At 34.0% G+C, this 18,462-nt stretch overlaps 3 protein-coding genes across 4 annotated transcripts; 2 read left to right on the top strand and 1 right to left on the bottom strand.

The window, feature by feature from the left end:
* The first annotated feature begins 1,965 nt into the window (after positions 1-1,965).
* LOC108320631 (lysM domain receptor-like kinase 3) lies at positions 1,966-9,062 on the top strand. 2 transcript variants are annotated; one of them, XM_017552109.2, is made up of 11 exons: positions 1,966-3,123; positions 4,699-4,776; positions 4,901-5,206; positions 5,574-5,719; positions 5,810-5,899; positions 6,011-6,110; positions 6,930-7,081; positions 7,178-7,275; positions 7,360-7,507; positions 8,309-8,416; positions 8,597-9,062. In XM_017552109.2, exons 1-11 carry the CDS (start codon positions 2,526-2,528, stop codon positions 8,759-8,761), a joined length of 1,989 nt encoding a protein of 662 aa, XP_017407598.1. In that variant the 5' UTR covers positions 1,966-2,525; the 3' UTR covers positions 8,762-9,062. The 2 variants fall into 2 exon arrangements, with proteins under 2 accessions (XP_017407598.1, XP_017407597.1); XM_017552108.2 differs by having other exon boundaries at positions 1,968-3,123; positions 6,011-6,116.
* A 322-nt stretch (positions 9,063-9,384) lies between these two features.
* Positions 9,385-11,639, top strand: LOC108320510 (uncharacterized). The gene is made up of 4 exons (XM_017551951.2): positions 9,385-9,725; positions 9,908-10,048; positions 10,131-10,887; positions 11,192-11,639. The coding sequence occupies exons 1-4, from the start codon at positions 9,642-9,644 to the stop codon at positions 11,410-11,412; spliced, it is 1,203 nt and encodes a 400-aa protein (XP_017407440.1). The 5' UTR covers positions 9,385-9,641; the 3' UTR covers positions 11,413-11,639.
* An 831-nt stretch (positions 11,640-12,470) lies between these two features.
* On the bottom strand, positions 12,471-16,635 carry LOC108320664 (protein PAF1 homolog). The gene is made up of 13 exons (XM_052868573.1): positions 16,420-16,635; positions 15,478-16,342; positions 15,228-15,296; positions 15,031-15,138; positions 14,766-14,946; positions 14,617-14,693; positions 14,398-14,517; positions 14,110-14,215; positions 13,676-13,762; positions 13,507-13,575; positions 13,284-13,355; positions 13,035-13,178; positions 12,471-12,959 (listed from the first exon to the last, which is right to left on the bottom strand). Exons 2-13 carry the CDS (start codon positions 16,287-16,289, stop codon positions 12,822-12,824), a joined length of 1,983 nt encoding a protein of 660 aa, XP_052724533.1. The 5' UTR covers positions 16,290-16,342; positions 16,420-16,635; the 3' UTR covers positions 12,471-12,821.
* Between the last annotated feature and the right edge of the window lie 1,827 nt (positions 16,636-18,462).

Genomic DNA, 18,462 nt, shown 5'->3' with positions numbered 1-18,462 from the left:
TTGTTTTTGTAATAAAAAGAAATATTCCATATTATATGTACCATTCATCACACTCTAAAGAAACAAGTTACACTAGAATAATAAAAGTCAAGTGTGTTTCGTGGTTTTGTTTTTGTCGTTGAGAATATGACATGTTTTTGTTCTTCAGAATATGACATAAGAGGCGGAGCTTCGCGGGTTGGCCATGCCCCTCCAAATTGTTTTCAAAATATTATATATATTTAGAATTTTTTTTTCTTTTAAAAGTTATTAAATAAGATATTTTTATTGTTTTCTTGTTATTATCTTTTTGAGTTTCTTACAAATTGTACTCATATTTTATTTTCGTTTGTTTTTTCTTTAAAAAAAATTGAATATAAACTCATTACTTTTGTTCTATCTTTTATTTGTTTTTCTGTAAGAAAAAAAACAATCCTCATCTCAACTTATGCTAAAATATTTTATTTAATAGTTAATATTATTTTTTATATCATGAATTTTATATTTATTTTTTTATGAATATTGAAGAAAAAGTAATGTATTATGTATTCTTTTATAATCAGCTTTTAACTATATCTTGATTATTATAGATTTTTTTAGTAACTTCCAATTCTTCTTTTAGATTGTGATAATTTGTTTTTTTTAAAAAGTAGATATATTAATGAAGAATAAAAAATATATTTATTTTTTAAAAATAATAAAAGAGAAACTATGTAAAAAAAAACACAAATTCAATTCTTTTTATATATTCTGAAATATGATATTAATCGCCAAATTGTTCAATTAAAAAAATCTTAAGATTTAAATAATTACAAAAATGGAAATTTTTATATTATTTCTTTAAAATTTGTTTACATTTTTATCAAAAAGGAAATAATTAAAAATTTAAGATTTAATTCATTAATTCTATCAATATCAGTGACAATACATAAAAATTTTAAGTAAATTATTTTAATTCTATATTAGTCAATAGTTACTATCTATAATCACTAAGTTGAATTGAAGGGGGTGATTATGGTGGTAGGGTATACTTACTGATGCAGAGCCCACCACTGTTTCATCTTCCACTAAATGCTGCCATGCTTTTTCTGGCATTCCCTCGTTAATGGAGACACCCACACTTTTTCTTCACTTCAATTGCACTTCAACACATTATAACTCCTGCATCATCTTTATTATAAATATTCCTCAATTTCAAATTATTTTTCTTTTTTCTAAAAAATATTAATATTATAAATTAATCTTCAAACTCAATTTCTAAAACAATTTAAATGTATAAATTTATGGTCAGAATCATACGATGTCCATGCTGCTGCCTCTGTTTGTGTCGGTTTTGGCGAGTCAAACAAGACAAGGTCAACGAGGAGTTGAGTCTCCGATGATTTGAGAATTCCTCCTCGGCGAGGTTTTGATTTGATCACATCGGACAACTCTTTTGGGTGGCCCCACTTCGTAAACTGTCCTTTTCCTTTTGCCTATTGCCAGCTATTTCCTCTATTGTGCCTTCACCTTTCCGTAACCATACTTTTTGTTTCCCATATTACCCTCAAGCATTAAAATATCATACCCTTTTACCAAACAAGACTTTTGTCTACGGGCCATGACTTCCAATTTTGTACAAATGTTTAGTTAACAATTTCTTAAAAAAACAATATAAATATATTTCAAATTAAATTCATAATATAGATATTGGGAGGTTTATTGTTTTTTTACAATAACTATTATTTTAAAAACTAGTTTTTAATTGATTGACATTGTTATTTTAAATGATTAAAAAATAAATTAATGTGGGCTTACCTAATTAGGTAAGAGAGATGTTGAAGTAATTGATGAGTATGATTGAAAAAAAGACATTAGTGAAAATATAAATGTACTTGCTTTCAATTTGGCAAATCCATATAAGGGAGGGGTGAAAATGTCAAAAGAGAAATGTGTGTTGAAGACAATGGAGTCTGCCAGGTGAGGTGGGTGGGTCTGAAAGTTCTCTCTTTGCAGGTCGCTTTCTCTTTTACAGTGTTAAGTAAGAGATTTACCAGTTACCACAACCAAGCAATGCAGCATTAGCCATTCCGATTCCAATCACATACGAACACATTGCAATTACAAAAATGCTCTCTTTAGACTCTCTTCATTCACTTTTTCTTCTTCCCTTCAGCTTCAAACCCCCCTAACTACTACCATTTCCACCTTTTTCTTTCACGCACTTAACCCATCTTCCATTCACTAATCTCTCTTAACTACTATTCCTCAACACGGATATTTTTCCTATTTATATTTTGTCATCTTTCATCAAATTGTTAGAAAGGACCAAAAACAAGTTCTTCTGTCATCTAAGCTGGAGCATCAAAATCCCATCACTTTGCTTTCTTGTTTCTGCACAGTCTGGATTTTCCTTTCCTTTTTCCCAACTGAATTTGTACTTGGTTGTACTATTCTCCTTCAAACTCAGATCAAGTTGCTTTCTTTCTCTGGATCAAGCTCGCCATTTGCTTCATTTTCATTGACCCTTTTGCTCTAAATACCCGTCACTTAAATATTACCAGTCAATGATGATTCTCGTGAGAAAACCCCATTTGGGGTTGCTTCTCTTTCTTATCCACCTTCACTTCAGCTCCTGTTACTCCACAGAACCTATGAACTGTACGGACACAGGTCGCGTTTGCACTTCTTTCATTGCCTTAAAGCCTGAGCCAAACCAAACGCTTGCTCTGATTCAGAGCATGTTTGATGTGTTGCCTGGTGACATCACAGTTGAAGGCAATGCGTGGGGTTACGTGTTCATAAGGAAGAATTGTTCTTGTGCTGCGGGTATCAAGAAATACTTGTCCAATACCACGTTCACTGTGAAATCCAATGAGGGATTAGTGTATGACGTGGTGACGAGTGCCTATGATGGCCTTGCTGTCCTTCCCAACACAACCAGGAGGGCCAGGAATGGTGCTGTTGTCTCTCTGAGGTTGTTTTGTGGCTGCTCCAGTGGACTCTGGAACTATTTGGTCAGTTATGTGATGAGAGACGGGGATAGTATTGAGTCCTTGGCAAGCAGGTTTGGGGTTAGCATGGATAGCATTGAGAGTGTGAATGGCATTAGTAATCTGGATAATGTCACAGTTGGTTCGCTTTATTACATACCACTTGATTCTGGTTAGTCTTTCCTTGCAATCTTCCTCAATCATTGTCTTGTAATCTTTTGGAACCAGTTTCTTCCCAAGTGTTTTAGAAAAAAACGAATCTGACTTTCCAATAAGCTAATGAGTAAGTTAAAATAAAATAAAAAACAATTAGAAAAACTATACGAAAGATGTTCTACAAATTAGCTCATGTATAAGCTAATTTTAGACAAGTTAATTTCATTTTTTTTCTTATTTTTCTTTTTGAAAGGAACTTACGAAAATTTTTGTCCAAATATACCTTATGTATTAATATTAAAGTGTGTGTTTATAGCTTGAGAGGGCCTTATTTTTGTTATCTTCAGTTTCGGTTGAGGATGTTTTAGACTTAGGTGTTATGTCGCTCTGTGCATCTGCTTACTGTTCATTTCTGAAAGTCTGGATAGGATGTCTGAGGTGGGGCTGTTGAGGGTTTTGTAGTTGGGATTTGGGAAAAGGATAATGATACTTTAACAACATTTTTTTGACAACATTTTAACATCATCTACGTGTCATTTTATGATTGGTCCAAAATTACTCTACAATCAATAATAATAATCATAAACACCAACATAGACCAATCACAGAATAACACGTAGATGATGTTAAAATGTTGTCAAAAAAATGTTGTCAAAGTATCATTGTTCTTGGGAAAAAAGTGGTTGGATATGACAGCGATTTTGAGAATTGTAATGTTAAGGTCTTCTTAAGTCACTTAAATAGAAAAATATACTTTATCAAAATAAAATAGAATTTCAGGATAGGTTATAATTTACAAAGCAGCTGGCAAATGAAAGATGATATGTACATTCAATGAGCTGATTATGAATTGATAGTGATTTCATTGACGTAGTTGGGAATTGGTAAAATTCTTGGTTTGGCATGACTGGTGGCTGGTGGCATTTAATGTGTTAAGAAAATCGTGCGTGTGCGGGAAATACCTACTACTATCAATTGCTTAAATGTTGGAAGAATTGTTTATTTTTCATGCATTGGTTACTTTGACTGTTTGAGGAAATAGGTTGGAGGGGTTACGGAGTACATTTAAACAGATTTTTCTTTGCATCTTCTCTTTTACCTGAACACAGTTGCATTCTGTTTCCAAACGAGATTGATTTAATATTAAATCAAGTTGTAAAGTGTTTGTTATCTTGGTAGCAGATTGTTGATAAAGAGTGTTTATGGTAGTTTCTTCATGCAGAGTGAATGTTGAAGAATATCATATTTTCTATGCTGCTAATGTCAATCTGTCTGAGATCTTGAGCTTAAGTCAAGGAATGTTATCTCTGGATATATATTAGTTTCCTTTGGTTTAGGATAAATATGGTCGGTTTCTTTGAGGTGGTGGAAGTTGCATTTCTGTAATACAGTTTAGTTGGGAGAATAATATGCACGGGATGACCTTTTTTATTGAATGGCCAAGCTGAAATTGATCATTCAAATATTTGCCTATATTCACTGCTTCAATGTTTTACGTGCAATGGATTTGTGTATATTCCCTTACCAATTGTATTAGTGAAGTGCTATAGTATTAGGCAGTATTGAATACTTACCATTTCAATGGTTGCAGTTCCTGGTGATCCTTATCCCCTGAATAATACTGCTCCACCAGTTCCTGTTCCTGCTCCATCCTTTGATAATTTTTCAGGTATTAATCAACATATGTTGTAGAAAGGAAAATATCTTTCTCTTGAGCTTGTAGTTTGTCCGTCATGTCCCCTACCAAATACTACGCACTTAATTTATTTAATTAATTTAATTTTTGGTTACAGCTGATCAAGTTGACCACAAGGCTCGTGTACCCTACGTATGGATCATTGGGGGCTTAGGAGTTGGTCTAATTCTAATTGTATTAACTGTGATTCTCTGTGTTTGTATGAGATCATCAAATTGTTTTGCTGATGATGCCAGAACTAATGAGAAAGATGCCGAGGGCAAAATTTCTCATAAATTCCATATTCTAAGGAACCCAAGTTTTTTTTGTGGTTCTGGAAGGTACATATGTGGCAAGCATGTTGAACAGAAGCAAACAGATGCTGAATCCAGCAATCACACGATTACCATTCCAAAAGCCTCAAGTAACTACCTACGTACTGATTTCTCAAGTGTTTATTGTTCCTATTGATATCTGAAAACTTTGCTTATATAACCTGCATTCATTTTCATTCTGGCTGGCAAGTTGATTTTAAATTGCATTGTGGTTTTCTGACATTATGATGAAAAGTAAGAAGCATTATTAACAACTTGTGTGAGTTAACTCTCCCTTGGTTTTAAATTTTGAATATTATTCATTTATATGTTCTTGGATGGCATGAATACATGCAATTCTTTCAACTTAGATGTATACCTGTTGGGTTCTATCATACATCTGTGTACTGCCAATATTAATGATTTGTCCGTTCAAATTGGAATGAATGGATAATGATATGCTCATGACTATTGCAGCTCTTGGGCCTGATGTATTTGAAATGGACAAGCCTGTTGTCTTTACATATGAAGAGATTTTCTCCACATCTGATGGTTTCTCTGACTCAAATCTACTTGGACATGGAACATACGGTTCTGTTTATTATAGCCTCCTTCGTGATCAGGTTTGGGGTCATATACTTCAAGAGTTGAAGTTTATGATATACAGTGGGTATTTTTTTTTTCTCAGACCAATTTTACTTGAATCCTTGCAGGAAGTTGCTATTAAAAGAATGACTGCTACTAAAACAAAAGAATTTTTGTCAGAGATGAAAGTTTTGTGCAAGGTTCATCATGCTAATCTGGTAATTTCCTTTCTAACTATCCAATCAAAATAAATTATATGATTTGACTTTGGATTCAATTGCATAGCACATTTCAAAAGCCTGAGTTGTACTTTTGATTGTATTGTCAAGGTAGAATTGATTGGCTATGCAGCTAGTCACGAGGAGCTTTTCTTAGTTTATGAATATGCTCAGAAGGGTTCACTTAGAAGCCATTTGCATGATCCTCAAAGTAAGGGTAAGATTATGCATCTATGCTCTGGTCTGTAGAATATTAATCACCACTGTCTGTATGGACTCGTGCTTTTACATTTAGATTTTAAGTTTCTGAAAATTTAATGGAATGCTTTCCTCAGTACTATTGGAAATTAACTGCTTGCAGCATTTTGCCTGGTTATTGTGATGAGACGTGCAATAATAAAGTAACATGAGATTTTCTTTTTCCTAATTGGTTTAAGGGGTTTAATCTCATTCCAGCATTAACTTTGAAACCTAAATAGTTTTTTAGACTGGATTTGTCTTATTTTCATCTTTTCCATTGTGTACCTAACTGTTATTTGATATTTTGTTGTAACAATTCAGAAAGTTGATAGCGAAAGAATGGCATTTGTGCTTAACCACCACCTTATGACCAATTTTAAACTCAAGGAACGCCATTCTTTTTTCAATCTGATGCCTTTATCCGACTTTTCCACTATATAGAGATTGTGTTCAGGGTTTGTCCAACTCAGTCAGCGGACTACCATTTTTAACTATTAGCAATTGATTATTTTCAATATCTTTTGTTTGGAGACGTTGCAGCCTTTTAAGCAGATTCAGATACTAAGTTGATACTTCAAGTGGCAGCTAGCTGCTGTTTCTCTATGATGCAATTTTTTGTGTGTTGAAATACATGAATGAAAACAGTAGAGTGAGTTCTTACAAAATTCTTATGTTATTCAAAGAAGGGGCTTGAATTGGTGTCAAGACTGCCAAATTTCCATGTATTATTGTATGAACAAGTTTAAGCTATGCTTTTATGGTTTATTTTCATTTTTTATGTTGCTTACAGGTCATTCCCCACTTTCTTGGATCATGAGGGTGCAAATTGCGCTTGATGCTGCCAGGGCCCTTGAATACATACACGAGCACACAAAAGCTCATTATGTACACCGTGATATCAAGACCAGTAACATATTACTTGATGCTTCTTTTAGAGCAAAGGTAATAAAAATGTATACACTGCTGCACTATTTTAATTTCAAAATGTTTCACATTTCTTGGTTGTCGTTTGTCTTAGATCTCTTTTGTCTTCTCTAGATTTCAGATTTTGGGTTAGCAAAACTTGTTGGGAAAGCAAATGAGGGAGAAATTTCAACTACCAAAGTTGTTGGTACATATGGATATCTTGCCCCAGAGTAAGTAATGTCACTACAAACTTTTTTTTTTTCACTCATTCTTCCTGCATAAAACAATATTTTTTTATTTCTTATATTTTGCAGATATTTGAGTGAGGGTCTTGCGACAACTAAAAGTGATGTCTATGCATTTGGTGTTGTCCTTTTTGAGATTATATCAGGAAAGGAGGCCATCATTCGATCTGAAGGCACAACAACAAAAAATCCTGAAAGGCGTTCATTGGCATCTATAGTAAGTTCTACTGAAAGTAGTTCTGCCTGGCTTTACCTTAGATTTTTAAGGTGTAATGTAAGTAACTTTAGCAGTAATGATATCATCTTATCTCCAATAATATTTAATGTTCAGAATGTCAGTAGGACTTGATATAACTAGATTGTATTCCCCAGCACCTTGCCCCCAAAAATAAATAAAAAAGTCCTGAGCAATATATGCAATATAATATTTGAAATTTATAAATTATAAGAAAAGTGATTCATGTTATTAACTAATCTGCAATTACTTACTATGTCAACCTACTGAGATGGTTGAGTTGTTCTCTAATGAAAACATATATATAGAACACATAGATTTGTTGTGTGAGCACATACATATAGGAACACATACATATAGAGCACCGAGATTTATGTTCAAAATGTTACACTATTGAATAATTTTCTGGCTTCTCGGAACTTGGCTGCTGCATGTGTTTCTTTTCTTTGATCGACAAATGTTACTTGTTAGTTTTTTGTTAGTGGAAGGAGTTGAATCCACAATCTCTCTTACTGTCTCTTCCAAATCCTTCAAACCAAACTTATATCCTGAAATGTTAGTGGGAGAAGTTGAACCCATAACCTCACCCATCTTTCCTTTCAATTTTTACTACCAAGCCAACCTTATAGCTCCGACTGCTGGATACATGTTTTTCTCAGCAATGCCACTTGTTGGTTATGTTATGCATGTTCTAACCTCTTTATTTCTTCTTATTAGAAGTTCTTGTATTTTACCATTGCAACTGTGTTCTGGGGTATACCCTTGATGTTTGTTAAATTGCAGATGCTGGGTGTTCTCAGGAATTCACCTGACTCCATGAGCATGTCAAGCTTGAGAGATTATATTGATCCAAATATGATGGATTTGTATCCCCATGATTGTGTATTTAAGGTTAGTTTCTTCTTTTCTCATTTTGGATATCTTGGATCTATTAACCCGGAAAATTGAAGACTCTGCAGCTAAAACCTCAAAAGAATAGATATTTTCATATCTGAATTAAGGTAATATTAATAACATTGCTTGAAGTTTAACTTTTGTACTCATTTGTTTTTTTGGTGTATGTTATATTAGCTGGCCACACTGGCAAAGCAATGTGTGGATGAGGACCCCATCTTACGACCTGATATGAGACAAGTAGTGATTTCCCTCTCACAGATTCTTCTGTCTTCTGTTGAATGGGAAGCAACTCTTGCTGGAAATAGCCAGGTTTTCAGTGGCCTTGTTCAGGGAAGATAGTTTACACAACCAGATTCATTCTTTTTCATTTTTTTTCTCTGTATCCAGCTCTATACCTTTTTGGGTGGTTGATGATAGTGATGGATCCATAGGAACAGGAACATGTCGGTCAATATCCATTTTTGGCCATTTATTTTGCTTAATGTCTTATGGTCCATACCTTGATTTTTGTGTAGAAAATTTTGGATGTATTTTAGAGTGTGATAACGAAGCTAAGGAAGGATCTGATAATTTATTGTTCTGTGATTTGTAATGATATAAGTTGTAATTCGACATTGAACTATGTTATATTCTTTGATTCCTTCCATGTCTTCTGTTCGTATAACATTGTCTTAGGTTTCATGGAGAGGCGTGTAATGTTTACTACTTTCATGGCGCGTTGTATAAATAATTGTGTAAACAAAATTTACAGTATTGGGAAAGAGAAAAAAAAAACAGCAATATATTTTTGTAATACATTTTATGTTGGTTATTGATTAAAATTTATTCAAAATTCTAAAAATTAGGAGTAAAATTCATTAAATAAGTTGTGGTATTTACAATAGTATAGTGGTATGTTTAACTGATTGTTCATGCCTACACCCATTTAACTTAAAAATAAAGAAATTTATTTGAAATCTTGGTTAATAAATTTCTAACGTGCAAATTATTTTATATAAATAATGTATAACCATAAAAAAAATACAATCATTTTAATGTATTTAGTATGGATTTAAAATTATTTAATTTATCGAAGGAGTCGTGATCCAAACAAATTTATGGGCCGAAAAGTCCAATAGAAAACCCAAGAAAACGACGTAGTTTGGTGCAATCCCGCGTTGGCGAAAAATTCAAATAAGCACAGAGAGATTGTATAGAATAGAACGAAGAACAAGAAGAAATGAAGAAGATGGGTTTGGGTAGTGAGGTTGAAGACGGTGATCTTCATCGTCTTCGCTCCGATCTTTCTTCTCTTCTCCATCAGGTGCGTCTTACTCTAACCTTTCTTTTTTTTCAATTCAATCCTTTTACACTAACAAAATTTCATTCTTCAATCTGTTCAAATACCAGAGAACCAATGCAACTATTCATTATTTATTAACCTAACGCCCAATTTTTGGGAACGTTTGATTATCAAAATCCATACTTTAATTATTGGATTCGCAGATTGATGAGCTTGTCGTGCGTGCCATTGAAGTCAATAATAATAATGTGAAGAAGAAGAAGAAGAATGACATAAGCAAAGATGACAAAACGCAAATTGAATCTTTCTCCCGAATGCTCTCTGACATGCTCTCTTCTTTGAAGGTGAAACCTTAGTCCATCCTGTTCTTTGTTTTTTTAATTTTAGTGTTTTTTTTTTTTCTAATTTGCTTTGCTCTAATTGTAGTCGTGGGTCCCCAAATTTCAAATTGCACTACACACGGAAGAAGAGACAGAATCATACGATGATGAAAGCAGAGCGTCTGATAGTCCTGAAGAGACAACCTTAAGTTTGGTGTCTCCTTCACCGCTTGTGTCCTGGCGTGCCAATTGCACTGTGAAGAGAGGTAGACAAATGTTCATGCTTACACCTCTTCCGTTATCATCCAAACACCACAAACAACCTAATCCTCAGTTCCCTCCTTCCACATTAGCCACTGCTTTCATGGACAATGTAGTAGTCAAACCAACCCCAATTAAGCACCAACTGTCAAACAACCAAGACAAGGGATCCATGCTTCTTGTCATGACTCCCTGCCTGAAAATGTCCCCTCCCAAATCCTGCCTTTTGCTCGAACCTATTTCCGAAATGAAGCATTTGGGTGATCACCAGTTTCGCAAGGGCACTCCCTATCCTGTTGGGACGCGTTACAGTGACTCTGAATCTTCTGGTGTTGATGATTCTGCGCCGGATTTATCCTTGAAGTATCCGGAGCTCCTTGGGATATGCCGCGATTCTAAGGCAGGAATTGGAAACAAAACAGTGGAAGCATCGCCGGATTGGTTTACCTCACCTCCTAAAACATGCGTTTTGATGGAGCCACCTGATGATAATATTGATGATCGCTTGTGTGTACACGTAGCTGCCAACCTTCTTAATCAACAAGTCGACAAGTGTAAAGATGGTGATGGTGGTGATGTTTGCAAAGATCATAGTAACCGAGGTAATGCTTATTGGAATTGCTCGTGTTGTTTGGATACGTTTATCAATGAGAACATAGAAAATAAAAATATCCATCTCAATTTTCAAAAAGTTAAACAGAGCATCTTTTATGAAATTTGAATTGTATCTGTTGATTTTAGATTATGGCTTATGAGAGGAACTTCAAATCATCTTACTTCTTATCTTCCACTCCTGTAAATGTTTATTGAGAATTTTACCCTAATATGGCTTTATTGCAGTCGTTGGTTAACACTGGATATGGATTTCATGCATGAAAATAGCTGTTATTTTTCTCTTCTGTGCAGGTCATTTTGTTGGGAGCTTAGAACACGTAGAGAACACTCCCATGCCTGAAAGCTCATTTCAAACTGGAAAACGACCTGGTGAAAATACTCTGAAAAGGGAATTATGGACTAAGTTTGAGGCAGCGTCCACTTGGGGGTGTCAACCTAAGTTACCCACAGATCAAAAGAGTGCCCACAAAGGGTTTCTTGACCTACTGGAAGAAGCTTCCTGTGATGAATAAATTAAAGATATGAAGGTGTCAAGATATGAGCAAAAATATAATCTCATTAGAAAATTTTGACTTGTAATTGCTCCTTTATGTTGTGTAAGATTTGTAGCAAAGAATTCGTTCATCATGTACTTACGGGCAATGCGTGCCAAATGAGCATTGTTATTTTCTCTATGATGAAGCTTCTCTGTATCACTATTCTATGTAATTTTATTTAGTATAAAAGAATCGTTACAAATTAATTTATGGAAAAGTTTATTTTGTATTACTTTTTAAAACCTTTTCTATTATTATATATTGTTTGACATGGTAGTGGTGAACCTTCATAAAAGTCTTCTAAAACTAGGGTTGTTAGTCTAGGGTTTATTAATTAGAGTGTTTCTCAATAATTCCTTATCCGAAATAAATTCTGTGGTTTGTTAATTCTATAGACCATTGATCTTTTCAAATTAAGTTAGGGTTTATAAAAACTACAGAAATAATATTTCAATCCATGTTCAGAAATTTAGTTAGGGTCTTGTGACTGCAAGTTTCTAGAAACATAAATTTGGCTCTGCTTACTAAAGTTGGATTAGTGAGCATATGTAGTTTAACTTGGAAGCAAATTTTTAGGGCTGTTTCTAAATTGCTTACTTGGCCTCTCCCATTCACAATGTAGTTTGTTTCGATATTACAGCTTAAAACGTCCAAAATCAACTTCATTTCGTCCTTGTGATTTTGCATCGTCAGGTCACAAATTTTGAAGTTCCTTTCTGAATTTTACTTTTGCTAATTATATTCTCACCTTCACGATACCCAAGCCACTTATCAACTATTCATTTGTGTTTTAAATAATGAATAGCTGTCTAAAACTATTGAAGTTAATTCCCATTCGACAATTATTGGAGGCGGTCTTCACTTGCCAATAGTATAGAATGATCTCCACACCAGAAACCCGCCTTCAACTCATGGCACGACCAGTACTTTTTACTGGCAATCCATCATCGAACTCAGTCATTGCTTGACCTCACTCAAATTTCACCATTTGATAAAACTATCACATCAATCATGTGCACAAAAGCAAACATGTCTGAATCAGAATGCCACAACATTATATAGGCTGTGATTTCATTGGCAAGCAGGTCACGATTAACACTGAGCAATAACGGGATTCTATTTGGTCTGACATGCTTTTTACACTTCATTATTTTTCAATCTTTTCTAATATAATGGTATTGAAAAGAAAATCTATATTAATTCAACAGCTGCCTACACTCTGAATGTATGTGCATCAAGTTAAAAATGGTCATACAAAAATGAGATTTGTCGTTGGTATTCTTCATTGAAGCACAAAGGCGCCACGAAAAATTCTGCAGCCACTCATCCAACAACCATTTCGTTGGACCAATTTGCTTTCCGGCGGCAGCATTTGCATCAAATAATCACTCAGACATGTAATCTTCAGCTCCACTAGACTGATAGTTGTCCTGGTGTGAAGCACCTCTATGTTGGTGTTCTAGACCATCGTCCATGTCTAGACGAGCTCTCTTTGAGGAATTGCCCTTTGAACTTGTATAAACCTTTAAAGCATTATAAATATATGAAATTATATTTATGCATTCAAACAAACTTAATAGATAAATTCAGTGCAATACCCCAGTATCCTTCCGCTCAATCGCAGCGACACTAGACCTCCGTCTTACAGTCACTCTTGAAGGTACTGGACATTGCTCAAACTCTTCTCCTGATCTTCCCTCTTTAGCCCTCTTTTTTCTTAAAACAAGTTTAGTCGGAAGAGGCTGCATATCAAATTTACAATAAAATTAAAAGATCGACATTGTGTAACCAAGAAACTATGTTCCAATCCTTAAGTTAAAAAGACAGATAAAGGCTCCAGGAAATACCAAGTAACGTGCTTCTGAATCATCAAATGCAACCAAGAATGTTGTAGGATCGTCTGCATCATCACCCCGAACCTATTAAGATGATACAAAATTGTCAGAATAGGGTTAAAAGGGGAATTTATTTAACATTGAAAGGGTTAACGACTTATATTAGTTATGCAAATTTAAAGCCAATCATTATGTAATTTTATGGTCTTTGAACTACTAAAATGATTCTACGTACATCCCAATGATACTCGCGAATCCAAGAGTACGAGACATCTTCATTTTCATCATATATATCCTTTGACAACTGCCATCACAAATTTTAGACATTTCCAGAAGTTAATACATAATTATGTACAATAACTAATGCTTCAAATTCGAAATCCATATATAGATTTAATGCTTACCTCTCCTGGTGCTGGGGCCATATATGCCAAAAACTTTTCAGGATTAGCAGGATCTGAACTCGTTGCAACATAACTCTTCATAACTGCCTGCAAGCCACAAAATGGATAGGAATCAATCTAACAACATTCAGCAATTGGCACCATTAGTCACAGGAGCCAAAATATTATTTACTTGATATCTCTCATCAGTAGCTACTTTCAAACGCATACAGAACCAAAAGACCAACAATCAGGTAGCTTAGAAACTGGTAATTTAGGCAGTACTATCGTATTGAAAAACAAAGGAAAATTGAATTTTCAATGCTAGATAGCTCCACCACATATTGAATCAAAACTACTAGAGAAAATACAACAAATGATGTATGAAACCCTGCAGACAATTTGTGACAGTGTTTCTTTTTTTACATTAATACATTCATCTTTGCAAAGCTTACCTTTGATTCAAAGGCGTCACGAACAGATTTGTCCAACTTAGCATACATTTCTGAATCGACCGTGGGAGCATTATCAAATGCAGCAACAACAAACTGATCATCATACCTGCAAAGAGGTCAGTAGATAGAAGGAAGCTTTAGTTATTATGAAATATGAATGCTGTCTTACAGTTTGCATCGTCTATAATCAAAAGATTAGGCTTTAATATCACAAATATAAAAGACCGATCAATAGAACACCAGGGTGAGCAATAATGTTACTTATGGAAGTTATATATGGTGTCGTACCTATCAAAATCGGGTAGTAATGGCATAACCTCAACAGGATACAAATCTTTGTTCGTTGCATGAACAGGATCAGACTTAGCTGCTTCAAACGATGCTTCAATTTCCCTAATTTGTCTTTCCCTAAAATAGAGATTTCAATTTTAGTTAGAAGATACAAATTACTTTCACATAGTAATCCACATGCCGACAATTGACGTTGTAATGGTGGAATATACTTACCTACTGTTTAGATTGTCCAAAATGCCACGGCCTCCCTTCATCTCTCTCAGCTCCTTAGCTTGTTTTTCAGTTAAAGACTACAGAAACGTTCATAAGTTTATTGCTTGTAGAGTGTAACGCATCATCATGTCAATATATAAGCGTAATACCTGTTTTGTGGACTCCATGCTTAGAGGAGATATATATTGTGTTTTGACAAGCCACGCTACACCTTTATCAGTAGGCCTCTCTTTTCTTTTTATGCCATCTTTTTTAATAGGTGTAGCAGCTTCATCATCCCGCAACAATTCTTCATCTTCTGGAGCAAGAGGTTGTCTGACACTGGGAGGACTGTATAAAAAGGTTCACCATACCTTCTCAGTCCGCATAATTCATTCAAGTATTAAAATTTACAAAAGGATCAGAGGACAGTACTTGTAAACACTGAGATCAAGCAGGTCCAGAGGTATCCCTAGATCTGGCTCCACAAAAAGCTTGGGTTTGTACATTTTCTCCAGGGATGTGATTGTATATTTTGCATATCTGCCAACAATCATAAAATCACCATTAGATTACGTACTGATTTGTATCTTTCCTAGCTACAGATGTTAAATGCCAGTAAGATTACATACTGATCTTTATCTTTCTTGAAAGCCATAAGCTTGGGTTGAGCACTTGGATCTGGAAGTTCATTTCGAAATCTTAAATGAGAATACACAAAGAAAAAGCGTCAGTATTAGAAATAAGCATGACAGACTAGATGGCATCATCCAAAAAATAAACATAACATTTGCACGCCTTATGGATCATTACCAACACCAATACAGTGTAAATTGAATTGAAAAAACACTCTAAAACATAAAATGATATCGACATACTCACTTGAGCTTACACAAAAATGTTGTGGGCTTCTTCAACCTATTTTCCACCCTCTCGGCACTCAACAACGGAGTGGATCTCCTTTCTCCCAATCGAGACCCTGCAATCATGCCATGCCCCTTCCCAGACGACAACAGGTGAGTTTTCTGCAGAACAGTGTTCTGGGACTCCTTTAGCTGCTGCCTATGCTTTTCCTCCTGCCTCTGCTTTTCAAACTCCCTCTTCTTCCTCAACCTCTTTTCTTCCTCCGTCTCAGTTCTGCCAGGAGGCCCGTTCACCTTTTTTGCTGGCACGGGAGGCTGGTGCTTGTGCTGCTTGTGAGCAATGCCATGATTGGAAGGATCATATTCGCGGCGGCCGGACGTGGAAGGGTCCTTGAAGCGCCGCTCTTCATTGTTCTGAGTTGCCGGGGGAGGAGGAGGGGGTGAAACAGGAGGGGGTGGTGGGGGTGGCGACGACGGCGGCGGTGGCGGAGGTGGCTGGTTGCTATACTGGCTATTAGAGGGATAGTAGACGGGAGGAGGTGGCGGCGGCGGAGGCTGGTATGAAGCCTCCGGTGGCGGTGGAGGTGGTGGCGGATATGGATAGCGAGGGTGATGGGGATTCGGAGGTGCATACGGAGCATGATGTTGATTTTGATGTTGTTGTTGCTGATGGTGATAATTGGAATTTGGAGGGATTTGGGGAAATGAAGCATTAGAGGGATCTCCGTAAGCACCCCAATTTTGATTATTATTAGTATACTGATGATTCCCACTTGGAATAGGGTTTTGAATTTGACTCGATTGCGGAGGGAAGGGCCTGTATGAGGCCATTCCTTTGAACCACGAATCGCAGGCTAGGGTTTGAACTTCAACACAGCTGAACCCTAGAACAAACAACGGCAATATTAATAATGATCAAAACCAAAGTAGGTTCCCATTACTGAAAATCATTGTCCTGTACCTCAAACTCGCAGAAAAGGAAATCGCAGCACACCGGCGATGTAGAAGCGGAAGGTGGTGATGCAGATGAACACAGAGCAAAGCAAATTGACGCACTCAGATGAAATTTGTTTTGCTTATGAACACAGCTTCTGCTACAATCTTTCTCCCTTTTCCTCTTTCAGTAATCATTCCTGCGACTCGAGGGTTTCCTTTCAAATTGGGGAAAAAATCAGTTAATATAATAGGATTTATTATCAAATTGATTCTTTATTTTATATAGGTTTTATAGATTAGATTGAATTTACCTTTTTGTCTTTTTAAAGAATTAATGCAATTGTTTACGTAAAAAAATAATTTAACCTTTTATATTTGAAAAAAAAAAGTCAAAAAAATTCTTTTCCGTTATCAATATAAATATGATGAAAATTAAAACAAAAAACATTACAGAAAAAATATTACATAATATAGTACCGATTTTAACTGTTATACTAATTATTAATAAAATTATTTTTAAGTATCATATTAGTAAATAGGATAAATGCTTTTTAAATTGTATTTCATGTCTGTTTTACTCTAAATATGTTTAAATTATTAACGGAATCGTGATTTTAATTTTTCTTAACTATAAGGAATTAAATAACAAAAGTTAGTGGTCAAATTGAATTTAGTATATAAGACAAATGGTAGATTTGATAATTTAGGCTAATTGAAATGTATTCTTACATGTTTAAATATTGTAAGATGGAGATTTTGGTGTGAATATTATTTTTAACATAAATTTATAGTAATTTTATATTTGAACAGAGACTTTTAATTTCTAATATAAGTTATTTGTTTTGAAATTATTTTATTTGAACCGTGTTATTTTGACACTTAGATAAAATTTATATTTTATTTGACATTTATTTTGTTTATCTTTTAATTTTTTTTTCTTTTTAAATATAAAATTTAATTATTTAGTTAGTATTTTATTTCTAAAAATGAGTTGCCTAGTGACTATTCTAAATATTTTATCAGTGGTCAATTAAAATATTTAGATGAAATATTTTATAAACGAACTATTATGAGACTGAATAATGATATAGTAATTATCTATAAGGAAGTGTTATATTGAGTTTGAGTATAAAATATAATAGGATATGATATGATGATATTGTTATGATTATGTTAGTATCAAATTCAAATAGGAGAAATATTTGGTGGTGAGACTCGATAGAGATTCCTACAATCTGATGTTTTGATATAAAATAAGATCAAACCTTATATATAAGGAATTTATCCTGTCATGGTTGATGAAAGACTTTGGTCTTAGTTTATTGTTTAACGAGAAGATACTCGTAAAAGTGTAAGATAGTATGTGAAGTACAAAATCTTTGAGTGTGTTCAATATACATGTCTTCCACAAGTAAAATCAAATATCTAAGAACATTGTAAGTTGAATCATTAGACTACGATCTTATATGTATGTAACTCAAGAGAAGTTTAATGTAGACATTTGATTTTTTAATAATATAATGAATAGTTTAAATTTTTAAGATTCTCTTTATCTAACATAATTGTACATCTTATTAATTTATTATTATTGCATTAGTTTATTGTGTTTTTTTGTTGAGTAATGATATATTAACACACTTTTTCATTTCTTTGATACATAGTACAGTGATAAAATGATAAGAATAAATTTTTATATTTTTTTAAGAAATAAAAGAGTAGAAAATAAAAAGGAGCAGTATAAAAAATGAAAATAAAAAAATTATGTGTCAAAATATTAATTTTTATTTTATTTGTTTATATGTTTATGTTATACGATAAGAGAAAAGTGCGAAGTAGAAATTGTGTGAATAGAATTTGCACTTTTTATTTTAATTATATTTTATTCTTCTATCATTTGCTAAAAGAGTATTAAATATTGAAAATATTATATTTTGATTTGGATATATATATATATATATATATATATATATATATATATATATTTTTATTGGTGTTACACGTTTTTAGTACGTAAATTAAAATAGGGTTAAATATGTTTTTCGTCCCTTAAGTATCATACGATTGGATG

Source organism: Vigna angularis, chromosome 9, assembly GCF_016808095.1.
Source record: "Vigna angularis cultivar LongXiaoDou No.4 chromosome 9, ASM1680809v1, whole genome shotgun sequence".
Taxonomy (NCBI): Eukaryota; Viridiplantae; Streptophyta; class Magnoliopsida; order Fabales; family Fabaceae; genus Vigna; species Vigna angularis.
This window is presented reverse-complemented; position numbering and strand designations above follow the sequence as displayed.

Coding starts and splice junctions, on each gene's coding strand:
- LOC108320664 (XM_052868573.1), bottom strand. CDS start 16,289: ATGGCCTCATACAGGCCCTTCCCTCCGCAATCGAGTCAAATTCAAAAC. Junction 14,216..14,397: donor TTACTACCCGATTTTGATAG/GTACGACACCAT, acceptor ACCTCTTTGCAG/GTATGATGATCAGTTTGTTG. Junction 13,179..13,283: donor ATTCAGAAGCACGTTACTTG/GTATTTCCTGGA, acceptor TTTGATATGCAG/CCTCTTCCGACTAAACTTGT.
- LOC108320510 (XM_017551951.2), top strand. CDS start 9,642: ATGAAGAAGATGGGTTTGGGTAGTGAGGTTGAAGACGGTGATCTTCAT. Junction 10,049..10,130: donor ACATGCTCTCTTCTTTGAAG/GTGAAACCTTAG, acceptor CTCTAATTGTAG/TCGTGGGTCCCCAAATTTCA. Junction 10,888..11,191: donor CAAAGATCATAGTAACCGAG/GTAATGCTTATT, acceptor TCTTCTGTGCAG/GTCATTTTGTTGGGAGCTTA.
- LOC108320631 (XM_017552108.2), top strand. CDS start 2,526: ATGATGATTCTCGTGAGAAAACCCCATTTGGGGTTGCTTCTCTTTCTT. Junction 5,900..6,010: donor AGGTTCATCATGCTAATCTG/GTAATTTCCTTT, acceptor TGTATTGTCAAG/GTAGAATTGATTGGCTATGC. Junction 7,276..7,359: donor TATGGATATCTTGCCCCAGA/GTAAGTAATGTC, acceptor TATATTTTGCAG/ATATTTGAGTGAGGGTCTTG.